At 35.5% G+C, this 16943-nt stretch overlaps 1 protein-coding gene across 7 annotated transcripts in view; it reads right to left on the bottom strand.

The window, feature by feature from the left end:
- Window positions 1–16943, bottom strand: part of CNOT2 (CCR4-NOT transcription complex subunit 2) — a 115981-nt gene that overhangs the window by 15451 nt on the left and 83587 nt on the right. For 5 of the 7 annotated variants that reach the window (XM_082635925.1, XM_082635924.1, XM_082635921.1 and 2 more), the window contains 4 exons: window positions 7840–7987; window positions 6908–7090; window positions 4583–4662; window positions 1564–1689 (listed from right to left, as the gene is read on the bottom strand). In XM_082635925.1, coding sequence (XP_082492051.1) covers window positions 1564–1689; window positions 4583–4662; window positions 6908–7090; window positions 7840–7987 — 537 coding nt within the window. The remainder of the gene's footprint in view (window positions 1–1563; window positions 1690–4582; window positions 4663–6907; window positions 7091–7839; window positions 7988–16943) is intronic. The other 2 variants (XM_082635926.1, XM_082635927.1) reach the window with 2 other exon arrangements.

Raw genomic sequence — 16943 nt, 5'->3', positions numbered from 1 at the left:
TAATCTAATGTCATATACAGATGCTGAAAAAACATAATTTGATATTGGTAATAATTATGAAAATTTTTGGTTTAAAAACTTGCTTTAAATATTTGACTAGTTATTATAAATACCACTTAATTGTCAAATACAAATGAACAAAATAAATTTTAAAGAACATGTCAGTATTCTACTTGAAAGTGACTTACAGGGTGAGCAAACTGCAATCAATTATAAAACAACTCCACATTATTTCAGATTTTCTTGGACTCCATGTAATAGATGTAAAACATGCAAGAACTGGGAAGTAATCCTCCCACTATACTTGGCATTAGTCAGGCCCTTATTGGAGAACAATATCCAGTTTGGGGCTCCACAATTCAAGAACGATATGGAGAAACTAGAGATGGTCCAAGGAGAGCAACGGGAATGATTAAAGGGATGAAAAAATGGACCTATGAGGAAAGGTTAAAAACATTAGAGTCTGAACTGGGAATCAAGTAGCTGGGTACTCAACTTCCAGGGCAGATCATTTTTGTTTTTTTCTGGGGTGGAAGGCTAATTAGGAAACTCTTAATGTGTATAATAATAAATTTTTCCCTTCTTCACATGTTGTTATTTGTATTCATATTTTGAAAGCCATAGAAATCCCTCTTGGTTGAAAACGGGAAAAATAGTTATCTTAGAAAAGGGATGAAATGATCCCTCCAAGTTCACTGTTTCTGCTACTGGTCTGTATCAGATTCTACCAAAAGGAAACAAGTATGTGCAAAGGATAAAAAGAATATGGTTACATTCCTGTTATATAATTTTCTTGTCTAGCTCATTTAGCATCTATTAGCCAAATCTCTTATTTATTAAAGACAGTGAAAAAGGGTATTAATGGTGACCAAGAGTCTACATAAACTATACATGACCCACAGCAGTTCTCAACAGGAGGTAATTTTTTTCCCCATGAGACATTTGTCAAAATCTGGAGAGATCTGTGGTTGTCACAATGCGGGGGTGGGTGGGTGGTGCTACTGGCAGCGAGTAGGCAGAGGCCAGGGATGTTGCTAAATATTCTACAATGCACAGGACAGCCCCTCATTTACAAGAAACTACCTACTCAAATGTCAGTAGTGTGGAGGTTGAGAAACTGGCTTAGAAAAAATTGTTAATGTATGGTTAGTCATTATTAATCACTAGGAATGTGGGAATGTATTCTTTTGAAAAATGTGTGATGAATTGAGAAGAGGCAGACCATAGAATCATTATTAAGGCGAATTAAGGCAGAAATGCCAGAAGAAAATAAATTCTGAATACCAGTGAAGACTTCCTTTTGGGATTTCTATACAAATTAAGTTTTCCCATTTAACTTTGCTATCATGGTATTCTGGGAGAAAAAAGCACTTTGCATTTATGAACTCTGACAAAATTACACTACTCTGATTAGAAAACACATAAATACATGTGTGTATACACACATGCATATAGGTACATATATATATATATATATATATATATATATATATATGTATATATGTGTATGTGCGTGCAATAGAAAGTTTTCACTGGCCATAATTAAAAAGCTTAAGTAATTACCATAAGGAGCTCTTCCAGCCAAGGGGTTTATTAATGGAGTTGGGTTACCACTTCCTTCCCTTCTATTTCGGTCTGCTAATGCTGGAAAATCTGAAAGGTCCAATCCTGTCACATTTTCACTTCCATCTAAATAATAAGAAAAAACACTAGTTACTGATTCTACAAACATTTTAAAGAGGTTATCAAAGACCAACTATAATAAAGTTTGAAATAACAGTGCTTTCTTCCTCAACAATGTACAGCACTGTACTTGGCATATGTAAATGTACGATAAATATTTGTGGATTGACTTCATGTGAAAGAATTTTATGAACAATTCAGCAAAGCAATATGTACTTACTAGCATAATAAAAATCCCAAATCCTAGAGACTTAACATAGAGAATAAGGAGTAAGGTGATATATTATTTCCCCTGTGAAAGATGGTACTCAAGTTATAGGTTGTTAGTCAGCAAGAGGGGAGACTGTTGTGATAAAACTACTCTTTCATTATATCCAAAAGCAGAGGTTGTATCTGGAATGCTTGGAGCTTCATTTATAACATAGGTGTGATAATGACATTGCCTCCTGCAAATAGCCTGAATCATATTTGAGGCACAGGCAATGGAAACAGAAGCCCTAAGGACTTCTTTTTTCCTGTGGCCTATTAGTCCCATACACAAATGTGTATGCATGTGAGTGTGTGAAAGTGTGTGTGTGTGTGTGTGTGTGTGTGTGTGCGCGTGCGCATGTGTGCGTGCACGTGTGTTTTGCAGCTGAGGGTATAAAGTAGGGTGGAGAACGTAGGTAAATGTAGGGTTCCCATGTCTAGTGAGTGAATTGTATGAGAATATGATACAAAGCCCAGAAGTTTATATTACCTATTACACAGTAGGCGCTCAATAAATATACAAGGAATGAATAAAATTTATTTTTGTTCATTTTGAATTTTAAAAAATCAGTTTTTCCTTTTAAAAAATAAATTTAAGCCAACATTTCTACTTTGCCTATTTTAATCGTCATCTTGATCTCTTCTCAACATTTATTATTCTATTATTCTTACAATCTTATAGTCTTAATTTTTGAAGAATTTATTTTCTAGCTTAGCTTTACCCTGCACTATACTTTGTCTTTAATCTGTTTCATCTAGTGTATTATAACCATTTTCAATTTATTTTGCCCCCTTTTCCAGTTAATTTTAATTTTTCTCTAAGTTTCATAATTAGAAGAATCTCAGAAAGAAACTATTAACTCAAGATTACTTTGTTGATAGAAAATAGTTACATTCCAAGTCAGGTGACAATATAAATTTATGAAGGGTAAAAGATAAAATCATTCATACCCATTGTTTTTAAAGAAATTGCAGTTCATGAATTCTGAATTTTAAGAAGATACTACTATATAAAAGGACAACAATAGACATTAACAATTTATACAGTGCTTTAATTTAAAAAGCAATCTCTTTTGAATTACTTGATTACAAATTAACTAAAAACTTTCAATAAGTATTAACTTTTTTTTTTTTTTTTTTTTTTTTGCGGTACGCAGGCCTCTCACTGTTGTGGCCTCTCCCATTGCGGAGCACAGGCTCCAGATGCACAGGCTCAGCGCCATGGCTCACGGGCCCAGCCGCTCCGGGGCATGTGGGATCCTCCCAGAACGGGGCACGAACCCGTGTCCCCCGCATCGGCAGGCGGACTCTCAACCACTGCGCCACCAGGGAAGCCCCAAGTATTAACTTTTAATACACTTCTTCAGGTCCTCTAAGATGGAGTTTAAAACTGCCATATGTTATTTGAGAATAATTTTAACCTAAAAATAGTATTAACTCACAAATTTTTATTTTTAGGGTAAGACTTGGAAACAAGTTTCCTAGTGTAAAATATACTTAGTTAAAAATGACTTTTAAAAATAATTCTAAAATTTACAGAAGTGTATAAACCATAATTCAGAATATAAGATGACACTGTGAGACACACTGTTACTTTATGGTTCATTTAGGGGAAAAAAACCTCGCTAATTAAACTATGATATGCCACCTAATTTCAGAGATATTAAAATATGAAAAAATCTGCATTTGAGGAACAATGAAATAGGGTATTTCCTATTAGAACGCAAAACTTTAAATGCTAAAATTTGACATTTTAAAGTCTCACTTGGTCAATCTATGCTACTAAACATACAATAACACTGAAAAATTAAAAGCCGATAGCCAGAAATGTCATTTCAAATACTAAATCTTCTCGTGCTTTCACATACGCCCCATTTCATTGATCATTCTTTCACCTTCCACTTCCTTCACGTGTATTTCTCTCTCAACAATCATATTCATTTTTGCTCCTATGACCATAAAACATCCTTTATTTCCTTTCTCAGGAAAGGGTTTGGAGGCAAAGGTGGAAGAAGGTGAAACCTGAAGCAGAATAGCAACAAAGCCTCCAGTTCTCTTCTGTCTGAAGCAGCTGATAAAAGAAATAAACCAACAGACTGCAAGAATTCTTTACTGTCAAAATCAGAATTTGTTTTCCATGTAATTAAATTCTGAATTTTACACATAAAACTGGATTAAAAATTTGTAGTTAAATGCCAAAATTAGTATTATCAAAACTATTAAGAAAAAATTGTAAGTGCTCCATATAATTTTAAAGGTTTCTTCAATCTGGGTCTCTATAGCCAGAATGCCATACCACTCAACCTAGTTTAGACTGTAGTGACAGGACTGATAGGAAAAGCTCTTGAAGCGAAAAAGATTCTGAGGCACAAGTACAGACTAAGTAAATGTTTATGCTTTCTCCAGGTGTTAAGGAAATAAATCTGATGTTATAACACCATGCTATTAACATGCCAAGTGAAAAAAATATATTTAACTATCTTTCAACTGTTCACTGAATTAAATCCTATTTCCTGTCAAATTCTCCCTAAATTAAGTTCTATCATCTTAACACAAAAATTCCTTTAATATTTTGACTAGTAGGTTGAATTGCTTTATATTTCAAGATCTATCGTATTTTTATAGGGTACTAGCTCCAGAATAAGCTTACCTGTTCCATTAAAAATGTTACTTGATAAGGAGTTATTCATTCCAAATGCCTGATTCCTGTTCATTCCAAATCCAGACATACTGGGTACATAGAAAATAATTTTAGATATACAGTAAGAACACTAACTTTCAGATGAAGAAAAACAAAAGTGTTTACTTTTGATCTCCTCATATAAAACAACATGTTTAAAAACAAATACTGATTTTTTTTGAGTTGAATCTTTATTGTTATTTAAAGCTTCCCTAAAGTCCTTCCATGAACAACTGAGAACCAAAACATCTTAAACAGATGAATTAAAAAACAAAAAGCAAAGAATTTATATACGCCTTGAGGAAAATAGAGATTAAGGGTATAGTTTTGTATACTTGGAGAGCCAACTTACTGGATATAATGGAAGAAGTAATAAACCTCAAAAATAGGCAATTTAGTTTAGGACTACTGTTCCTGAATACTTGTTTTTCTTCCACTACTGGTAAAATGTGCTATTATTACTTTTCATAAAAGATCTTCTTTCATACAGTCTGTCTTTCCTAAGTAGAACATAAACTCCTCATGGACAGGGTTCATGTCATATACTCCTCTGCATCTCCTGCCCTTAGCATTCAGGAGGCTACAAAAGGCACTCAGTAAATGTTCAGCTGACGTGAATTAAATGGTGCTTTTCTTTAACTGAATTCAGTGTTCTAAAACACATCATCTAGTTTATCTTTTAGCTACTTAAAAATAAAAATCTCTCCATAGTGCTCTTACTTCTAAAGTAAGAGCTTCCCTTTTTTGCACAAGCCTAAACATGGGAAAACAAACAAACAAAAAATAAGGCTGAATTTAAAGCAAGGCCAGAATAATTAAGCATGTCAACAAGAATCGTTAATGCAAATTCTAAAATGAAAGTATGCATCTTTAACATCAAGTAATCTGATAAAAGATGGTGTATTACTGTTATGAGTAAGGTTAAACTGTTTGAAGATGACTGGGTTTTTAATTTTTTGCCTAGATTTATAAAACTAACTATGGCCAAACAATATTTTCATAAAATAATGCAGCTGGTGAAACACTCTAGAGAAGAGTAGAAAAGTCAATAGAAGTTCTGGTTAATAGCATGTTAGAACTGCTGATGATACAGGTACCCTCACACACTGAATAAGTAGTAAGAGATGAAAACATTCCATAACACATACAACTTATCAACAGTAATAAGCAGGGCTTTAGAGACCCATACTTCATTGACAATTTATAAGCAAAGTATTTTTTAAAAACTAGAATGTGAAAAAATATGGAAAGACAAAAATTTAAACATACATTCAATGAACGATACTACAAGAATGCAGAGAGATGTGTTAAAGCCCAAGAAGTATTATATCATTAGGAAACTGTCAAGGAGATGAGAATTTTGATAACCCTTTACAAAAATAACTTCTGTAAAAATTAAAAGAGCAGTCAAATTATAAAAGTACTCATAAGTCTAAATAAAAGTAAGAATTGGAGGTTATGGGATGAAGATTAAAAAGGAAATGTGCTAATAACCTATTTTAATTCAGAATTTACGAGTACTAGATAAAAGAAAGTGAATTAAATGGCTTTGATGATAGCAACATCCTTTCCCCCCATATTCCCCATTTAAAAAAATGAACAATCAAACTAAAATGCTTTTTTTCTTACAGTAAAGAAAGCCCTATTGTAGACATAACTCTCATATAAATTACCTGAATAGCTTTAAAATCCTAACAAAATGGGTAACTGTTTTTCATATTGTTAACTATTATTTGCATAGCAGTATACGCAACGACCAGTGCAAAAAGGAGTGAAAAGCAAAAATTCATCTTTTTGTTTTAAATCCCAGGACATGACACTATTTTCAAATACTACAGATGTAGTCTTCAAAAAGTCTTTGTCATGAAGTCTCCAAAGAACAAAACTGAAATTCAGTTGAAAAGGAACTTAACCAAAGCATAAAGAAGCAAGGCAGTAATAGTCAAACATGTCTCCAGTCCTATTCATAGGTATGAAGCTCTTACCACACAGGTGACCAGCCTCATTTAATAGAGGAAGGACATATCAACAAAAATTTGCCGGTTGGCAACCTAAGAACAATCCTTTTCTAACAACAGTAACAAAAAAGCAAACTGATTTTCAAAAGAACATGTCTTTAGTTTGGGAGGTTAAAGTTGTGATGTGTAACAGAAAGAGAAGCTTTGGTCAAAATATATGATGAAACACACTTATAAAACAGAAGTCAAGACTCAAGAACAGAACGTTGAATATGAAAAGGCAAATTTGAAAACACCCAGAAAGAACAATTATACACAGTATCAATAAACATCTTACCTGTTCACAGTAAAAGGCTGTCGAGAAGGCTGCTGCTTTGGCATACATATTATGCTTGGCGAGCTTCTGTTGGGGCTACCTAACCCTGAACTGCTCATGCTATTTGTCCTGCTAGGAATTCCAATGCCCTGACCAACCTGGGAGTGGTTCATCATATTCCTAGGATTCATAGGCAAAATACCCCTGAAAAAGAAGTCCATTACACTAAATAAGCTCTCTACAATCACTCATTAAAATTCTCTGTAAATAATCAATTGGCCTAACCCTAGAATCTCAAATATACTTTCAAATTGCATTGCTAATTTTTATTCATTTAACTCTTTTGTCTGGTCATTTGAAAAGAAAAAAAGCTCTTTGAAAAGCCAAAGTAAACAAACCAACAAGAAAGGGCAAATAACAGAAGAATATATGGTGATATCGAAGATGAGAGAAGTATTGGTGTGACTATGACATAAAATACAAATGTATTTCACATATATATTCAGAATAATTTCATTCCAAATGTATGTCATTCTATCTTCTTCATACTAATATGCACCATTTTTGTAAATCTGTTTTATTTTATTCTCACTAGAGCAATGGATGTGTGGTGAGGGAGCAATAAACAGATTTATCTGAGGAGTGATCTGAAATTGCACATCCTCCTTTGAGGAAGAGAGCTTGCTTTTGAAAAAAGCCCCCCAGGTGGTGATTAATCCTTGATACCCACCCCAGCTAATAACCAGTACACTAGCTGCAAGATAAAAGCATCTTACACTATACTTATCAATTTGCAATGAAATAAAATGAGCATAGGGTATCAACTTTCTTTTCCTCAGTGAAAGGCACTGAACCAGAAAATCAAATAATTAGTTACCTTATTAAAAAACTAAAAAGCTTGCTTAATCTACAAAGATACATTTTGAGAAATATTCTGGTCCATCAATAAATACCTGCTTGGAGATGGAGGCGTGTGAAGTGACATTGTTGGTACCCCTGTTGTTGGCGTGACGTGGCTCGGTAACTGAGTGCCTTGTGATAAGCTGCGATTTAACTGAGGGGTATTGTTGCTCATCCCCCTCATTGGAAGGCCTAGTGCACCTATTAAAAAAATTCAGAAGAAGGAAATTCATTGCCATCAGGAATGAAATTGTTATCCATCTTCTGGAGTTGGTAATTTAAAACATTTTAAAATGACCTAACGTTATTATAATATGCAAATTTTAAATGGAAATATTCATTTCACTCCAAATGGACTCTGATTTTAACAAAAATGTATGTCTGAAATTTAATATTATGAATTTTCATATTGCTTCCATTATTCTATCTTTCATATTTCTTCTTTGCTTTCATATTTCTATCTTCTTTGCATATTTCTATTTTACAATACTGTCTGCCAATGACTATAACAAATTAGATGACTTATGTTTCAAAATAAAAACATTTTGTACAAATATGCCTTTAAGAAATTTGCAATCTTGTGTGTTTTTATGTTTTAAATCATAACTGAGGTACGCAGACATTTAATCCCCACTTTGCTGAAGTAGCTTTAATTTTTATATGATCCTTTTCAAATGCATTTAAGAAAAAGTCTCTATTACTATTTACACATACATACTTCTCAACATTACAATTTTTTACAAACCCAACATAAAATGTCAGCAACTGTTAAAAACTCAACCTGATATAGCTATAAGAGACAAGAATATATAACATTTTAAAAGATTTCAAAGTACAATGACCTTTATTTGTCTAGTATTTCTGGGGCCAGATGTGGGAATGGATGTGTTCCAATATGTGTATTTTTCAAAACCTACTTGAGGAGTTTACGATTCAGAAACAAAACATTAAAAAGAAAAATTAACCATCTGGGATAAACTTACTGTTTCCTGCCTTGTGTTAATATGAAATATAAATTATTATTTTGTTAATGATTCAGAATAATTATTGTGGATATTTAATGTTATGGATTTTTCCCCCTTTTATCCCTCAAAGCAAGTTTGTTCAGCTATCACTTATTTTGTCATCACACCTGCCTATGGATGTCAATATGCCTCCTTGCCTCCATCTTCCTTACTCACACATTTTGGTGCCTTCTGTTACTAGTCTGTTGTGGAATGGCACATCAGTCAACCAAACATTCTGAACTGGAGGTTAAATAAAAGTGGTAAGATAGAATGAGAGTTAGTGAATAAGTAGAGGACTTTAGCAATAGGGATTTAAAGTGACTCCCTCCCTACTTTTTGGTCTAGTTTTGGGTCCAAGAATTTCAAAGACCTGAATATTTTGAAACTATGACTTCCAAAAATTGGAATATATATATTATGTTCTGAATATTTTTCTTCAAATATCTCTGCAAATTTATCTTTTTGCATAACAGTAACCTGTTTGTAACAGTAACGCTTTGTAACCTAGGGATACCAGTGAATCCCAAAGATTTCACTGGAATCTGCCAGCTTCAGTACTCAGCTTGCAGCCTAACTGCTTCTCAACTGAACGAAGCCAATAAATCCAACTCAATATAGCTGTTATAGTCTATGTGTACTCATATTCCATGAAGACCTGAGCTTGGTTCTGCATTTCTTTAAGTCACACAAAGGGAACTGATCTAGATCATATGTTGGTTTAGTCATTATATGTATGTCTGGTCACTACAAGTTTTGTGACCACGAGTATACCGCTAGCTACAGCCACTTTCTCTGGATCTGGGACAAGATAAGGAAGAACAAGAGATTAAAAACCAGCCTATTGGGCTTCCCTGGTGGCGCAGTTGTTGGGAGTCCGCCTGCCGATGCAGGGGACACGGGTTCGTGCCCCGGTCCGGGAGGATCCCACATGCCGCGGAGCGGCTGGGCCTGTGAGCCATGGCCGCTGAGCCTGCGCGTCTGGAGCCTGTGCTCCGCAATGGGAGAGGCCACAACAGTGAGAGGCCCGCGTACCGCAAAAAAAAAAAAAAAAAAAAAAAAAAAAAAAAACAGCCTATGTAAGATTTCTTCAGAAGATACCAGTCTTTTCCTTTTCTCAAGCACACTAGTTTTCCTCTTGGCCCTCTAGATGCTCCCGTAATGAACCACCAACATGACACTTTTCACATCACTTACTCAACAAACATTTATTGTGTGCCTACTATGTGTCAAGCACCGTGTTAGCTGCTGGGGATACAACAGTGAACAAGATAGAAAAAGCTCCTACCCTCAGGGAGCTTACATCCTTTTCCCTAAATATGCTGGTCTAAAGTCAGCTATATCTGTGAATTTCCCACAGGAATGTGTTTCTCACAGTTACTGACAACCAAGAAACCTAATCCAATGTTCACATTTTACAGATGCCTGAGCTTCAGATAAGTTAACTGATTTCTCCAAGGTGACACAAAGAACCAAGACTCCTAGTGTTCTTAATGGCAGACCTATGGAAGCCCAATAAAACACTAAATGAGCACCCTTGTGAGTACCTACTGACTTGTAACACCTTTTATCTATTCTTTTTTTTCTCTTGCTTTCTTTTTCTGAATATGTTTACTTCAAACTTTTTCTAAACCAACATCTCTTAACTCTTCCCTCCATTTTCTTTCTCTTCTTCTCTATAACTGTCAAGTTTTCTTTTCCTCCACATTTACTTTTCCTTCCCATTTCACTCTCTACACCTTCAACATTATAAACATACATGTTCCAAAAAATTGCACCCTTTGGCTCTTCAATAAGCCCTTCTAAAGACTCATGAGATTTGTTTACTTCAACTCTTCATATACTTATTATTCTATGCTGTATTATGAAAATACGTAACTTCAGAAATATTTTAGAGATTGGAGATTATCTGAACATTAGCAAAAAAAAATTTTGGAGAAGGAAACAAGAATGTATAAGGTAATATATTTAGTCATTTAAGGATTGGCACACTTAAATTAATTTATAGTGAGGAGAGTAGAGGAAGACAATATGGAATAAAGAACTCAAAGATTAGCATTTACTTTTATTTTTCCTTTAAAAAACACTTGATTTCATAAAAATAGCTAATAAATTCAAAAGCTCTGAGTTGCATTTTATTGAACCTGGTGAGTAGAGAGGAATGCATCAATTTCAAACTGGATCATCAAACCTTGAATACTTTATAATTGAGTTATTTTAAATTCAATTTAAAAACTGAATTCCTTTAAAACATATAGAATTAATACCACTGAGTAGGAACAGAGAAAGATTTATTTCTAGCAAACAAAAATACATGGTCATTAAATTTGAGTTGAGTCAAACTATTACAGCTGGGTACAGGTCAAGGGAGGGAAAATTTTACTTTTACTAGTATAATTAGAAAGATGATAGAAAATTATCTAAAATGTTATACCAAGAAGAAGACATGTAAGCTGAAAGGGTGAAGAGGGGGAATAAAAAAATTAGCTTAAAAAAAATTTGACACGAAATAACTACAAGTAAGAAAACATAAATATGTATGCCTGAGCTTGTGCACTGGAAGGGCACAAGTAGAATTAAATTTTATCAAGCACCTAAGAAATATGTGAAGCACTATGCTACTTCATCTCCTTATAAAAAATTATAGAGAAGGTATTTATCCCCTTTTTATAGACAAGGAATAAAAGAATGATAAAAAAAAGTTATAAGGCAGTTTAAAAGGTTAGTTTTGAAGCAAAGTTTTCTTTCTATTTGACAAAGTGATAATAAAGGATAATACCATATTAGAAGGAATACATGAACATATTCTAAGTAGATTCCTACTTCCTATTTGGCAGGGTGCTAAACAAAGAATGAATTGAATTCTTTATTGATCATTTTTCAGAAATCCAAAAGAATATGACCTAAGAAATGTTTCCATGAATTATTTCCATTGCACAAACTGATTAACAGCACATTCCTTAAACAGTTATGGCATGATATGCCATGCTTTATTCAATCTTTTGCTAAAGATTAACAATATTAGTAATAATACAAGTTATAAGAAAAAAAAAACCAGCAACCAAATCCTTGAATACTCATACTTAAATGAAGTCTCCTGAAATCTTTAAGGAGAAGGGAGACAATTTTTAAATGATGCAAGAGGGCTTAAAGTATCCCCCATTCCATTCCCAAAGCAACTACCTTCCCTAAACTCACTGTCTTGCCCACACATAAAGGGCAACCATCTTCTTACCTCCAACCTGTCCCCATGTCTTCTTACCTCCAACTTGTCCTGAACCTAGCTGGTTAATCTTCCCTGTAACACCATTTCATTATACAATTTCCTTCATTAAAATCAAAGTATTTTAGGGATAGAAAATTCTCCAGAGAGTATCTAACCAAGTTACAGATGAAGATCATTTCAACTTAATTATAAATGAACTAACATCAGGCATTAAGTGACTTACCCAAGATCACAAAAAATGAAGAATAAAAACCATGATCCAGGGCCTCCCTGGTGGCGCAGTGGTTGAGAGTCCGCCTGCCGATGCAGGGGATACGGGTTCGTGCCCCGGTCTGGGAGGATCCCATATGCAGCGGAGCGGCTGGGCCCGTGAGCCATGGCCGCTGAGCCTGCGCATCCGGAGCCTGTGCTCCGCAACGGGAGAGGCCACAACAGTGAGAGGCCCGCGTACGGAAAAAAAAAAACAAAAACAAAAAACCATGATCCAGGGACTTCCCTGGTGGTCCAGTGGTTAAGACTCTGCGCTTCCACTGCAGGGGGCATGGGATTGATCCCTGGTCAGGGAACTAAGATCCTGCATGCTGCTGATGCAGCAAAACCCCCCAAAAAACAAAAAATACAAAGCAAAAAACCACACACACAAAAACAAACAAACAAACAAAAAAACCCGTGATCCAATTTCTTGACTCTAATTTCAATACCTTTTTTCAACGAATCACACTTTCTGCTTCTTGAAGTAGTTGCTATCCTTCACATCACGTGGGAAACTTTAATATCTGGGTCCCACACCCAGAAACTGTGACTTAGTCTGGGTCTGGGAAATTCATGGGCAGTGGGATTTTTTTTTTTAACTCTTTAGGTGTTTCTAGAAGGGCAGTCAGGGTTGAGAATCACTGTTCTAAAGTTAAATCCAATCACAGTGTAGTCTTTAAAATGCTCTGTCAAGACCCAAAAGATTCTTCTAATCTTTATTTTTCCCAGCTTTACTGAGAAATAACTGACAATATACTCTTCTAATCAATTTTAATACTTTACTCACCCCGATACAAACTCTTTTTAGATACCACATACTTGACTTACAATCTTCTTTGTAATTTCCCTAGTCCCCTCCCCAAAATATGCCCCGGTATCTTTACTCATATCCTTCTCCCCACCTAGAATACTTTCCCTCCTCTTGTTCTACAGAGATATACAAGACTACTTAAAAAAGAAAACAAACCCCCCCCCCCAAAACCAAACTGCTATGATCAAGATGTTTACATGCAGTACATGTACAGTGTACTTGGTGTATATGGGGGCAACACTCAGACATGAAAGCAGAATGAATGTGGGATCAGAACATGTTTCCTAGACAATACTGTACATGAACTGAATAATGAAAGAGACCTAGCCAGGCATTTGGTGGTGGTGATGAGGAGTCAGGGGAATAAAAATGTCACACCAGTTCGGTCTGAGAAAACTGCAAGATATATGAAAATGAGGACAAGTGATATGCCTGGAGGAAGAGTGGGCTTACCTTCTGGGTAGTAAGGATGTATGAGACAAGCATGGATGGAGCTAACCTGGCTTCAAAATCCTCAACTATGAGAAGTTGCTGCTGTGTTAGAACCAGCCGGGAGTCCCAAACATCTGGCTGGATCTTTACAGCAGGTGGCACTCCATCTGTGGAACAGCTGTGTGAATCTCCTATATATACTTTTTACTCCTCCTCCTCAACCTAAATTTGCATGATACATTAGCAGCACCCTTTCACAAAGTAACGCAGGTCTCTAACCTTAGAGATCATCCTTGATCCCTCTCTTTCATATCCCACATCCCCAAATCATATTAGCTCTATGTCCAAAATATCCCAAACCTAACCATTTCTCAACACGTCCAGCACTAGTCCAAAGCCACCCTACTTTCCTGCCTGGACTACTGCACTAATTGTCTTTCTCTTTTTCTTGTCACTGTCCCTCCTCCACTCAGTCCATTTTCTACACAGCAAGGTGATCTTTTAAAAATGAAACTGTATCTGAAAATCCTTCCCATTAAACTTAGAATAAATCCAAATGCTTTACCAAATCTTTACAAGACTCCATGACCTGGCACCTGCTACCCATTAACCTTCCACTTTCTTTGTTCATTATACTGGCCCTCTCATTCATCTTTTAACACACGAAGTTCATTCTTATATTCTCATGAGTAAGACCATTTGCATTTGCTGTTGTCTGTACCTGAAAAGCTCTTCCCCAGATCTTTCCAAGCGTTTCCACTTCTCAACAGACTGGTTTCCATTCAAATACTACCGCCTCAGAGACAGCCTCTTTGCCTGCTCGAAAACTACTGATCCCATCCACTCATCCATTAACCTGACAATTTTTTACAGTACTTATTATCAGAATCATATTATTTACTAAGTAAATAAATTTATTTGTATGCTTATTCTCCGACCTCCTTCATTAAAATATAAGCTCCATGAAAGCAGGAACTTTGTTATTTGCCATACTCTTCAATCCTGGAATAATTCTTCACTCATGGTAGGTACTAGATAAATAACACAATAAATGAATAAATCCTATCATAATGCCTTAGTCAGCAGACTCTTGGAATCTGTGGATTTAACACATGCAGTTTCTACTGTGTGCAAATTGCTTCCTAGGGTCATGACATTCAGTAAGTAATATGTAGCATCCAGGTTTCAAAGAAACTGCTGTTCTCAACTCATGTTCACATAGTAAAACTTACAAAGTAAGGCAATCCTGGCTCTACTACTTACTCCCTAGGCAAGTCCCTTAACCTTTAATCGGGTTGTTGTGAAGATTAAATGAGTTTATATTTATATCAAGTACTTAACATAGCACCTGACACATAGAAAATACCGAATAACTATTAGCTTTTGGGGAGTGAGGGTCGGGTGGAGGGATGAAACGTGCCTATGAAAAGAAAATCAACAGGTGGTCCTAAAGGTAAGATAAAATGAGATAGTCCAATGAAGTAATAATGGTTTTCACCTATAAATAGTTGTTTTCTGGGGGAAAAGAGTATGTTATAGCTGCGTTCTTGAACTTAAAAAGTAGCAAATATCTTGAGATAGATTCCATAAAATTGTGAAGATTTGTACTTCTTGGCTGAAACCAATGTAACAGCCTAATAGATTTCCCTTGTCTTGATAAAGCAAACCACTCAAAAATTTATCCCATGCTGTAGATTTTGTTCCCACTACTGAAACAACCTTACTCATGGTCTTTTCAAGGGCAATGTCAAACATGACCTCATCTGTAAATCCTGTCCTGATCATTTAAGGTATGTGATTACTCCTACCTTTCAAGTATCCAGAAAACTCTGTACTTCTTCCTCTATTTTGTAGGAAAATAACTTGTGTATTTATCCTACTAGATTATATATAAGGACCATATCTTGTTCATCATGCATTCAACAAACATTCAGTGAGTGCCTATCGTGTACAGAGTATTGAGGATACAAAGGCAATGAAGATGTGCAATAAATAAACGCAGCAACACTGAAGGCATATATACACTGTACAGAGATGGCATAAAAGAGAATGCTCTCTTCTACAACACATCTGCAGTCTCTAGCATGATGTAATATATATGGTAGGCACTCAAAAATATCTGTTAAACTCAATTCCTACCTCCTTTTTGAACCTTTCCCATACCACTGTAGCTTACTGTGCTTTTCTCTCCAATCTGTAAGTCTGTCCATATCATTCAACATGATGCCTTTTACCCTATGGTATTTAAATATTTAACACTTTGCATATAAATATGTCTTGACCTCCCCAACTATAAAATGCTTCTAGAGAGCAAGAACTCCCAGGGCATTCATTATTAATTCAAGTATCTGTTAAATGATCCTATTTCCTAAAAGCTACCAAAATGTGTCATATGCCTAACTATACTGTCAACAGTATTATTTCTGCACCATTCCACCTGTGCTCTGGCTCTCCACAAAACAAGTAGCTTTCATATATGTATTCTTAAAATAGGAGGTCAAAGGGATGTTGTTGAAAGCATAAGGCTATGCCACTGCTTTTAAGCCAGGAGTCCGGATACCAGAAAGAGAAGTTTATTTCCTTTCCCAGCTAGTGGTCTGGGTCCTCTGAGAATTCAGACACAAATGTATATAATGGATTCATGCAGACAGCTAGTTAACCTATGTGGCTAGATTACAGGCATATAAGAAGTACTCCTTTTTCTCAAATCCTCCAAGGCCCTAAATCCTGTTGGTAAGAAAGAAAAAGTCACACCAACGATACTATCACTTAATTTCAATGCATTGACTATCCAGGGGAAATTAATTCCTGGCTCCCTGTTCATTCCCATCTAGTACACACTTCAGGGAGCCCAGGGGTCTTTAAACCTAGACAGTGTACTTAAAATCTTATGCACAAGTAGAGAACAAGTAGAGAACATCATGCAACTTGAATATAAGATTCCATTCACCAGCTTCTACAGTTACCACTTGATGCACAGTAGTCACATAAACCCTTGGATGAAAAGTTACATATTTGGATACAACTATACTGTACTAGAACCCATGATCACACAAGCTCCTAATCCAGCATTTTCTGGGTACCCTTGTGTACTATACAATCACTTCCACCCAAATCCGGCGAAAAGTCACTTTAAGCAGCTCTGTATCCATTCCAAGAGGAATTCCTTCCCTTGTTTTAAACTCAGTGAGTCTCAGTTTTGAAGAGGGCGCTCTTCCTTCTCCACCTCTAATCTCTCTGATCATCAAGAACACAAAACAGATAGTAAACCTCCATTTTAATGGCTCAAATTCCTACTGAACTTTGCCAATCTGAATACAGAGTTAATGGTGGTACTCAATACACTTGCGGGGCAAAAGAACTTTGTAATATCAAGCCCAATGCACAATTAAAGTTAGCTGCCATAAGAATAACATCATGAATCTATTCCCA

Source organism: Mesoplodon mirus, assembly GCF_964341445.2.
Source record: "Mesoplodon mirus genome assembly, chromosome: 11".
NCBI classification, from domain to species: Eukaryota; Metazoa; Chordata; class Mammalia; order Artiodactyla; family Ziphiidae; genus Mesoplodon; species Mesoplodon mirus.
The sequence above is the reverse complement of the archived record's forward strand: the minus strand, read 5'-3'. Positions and strand labels throughout refer to the sequence as shown.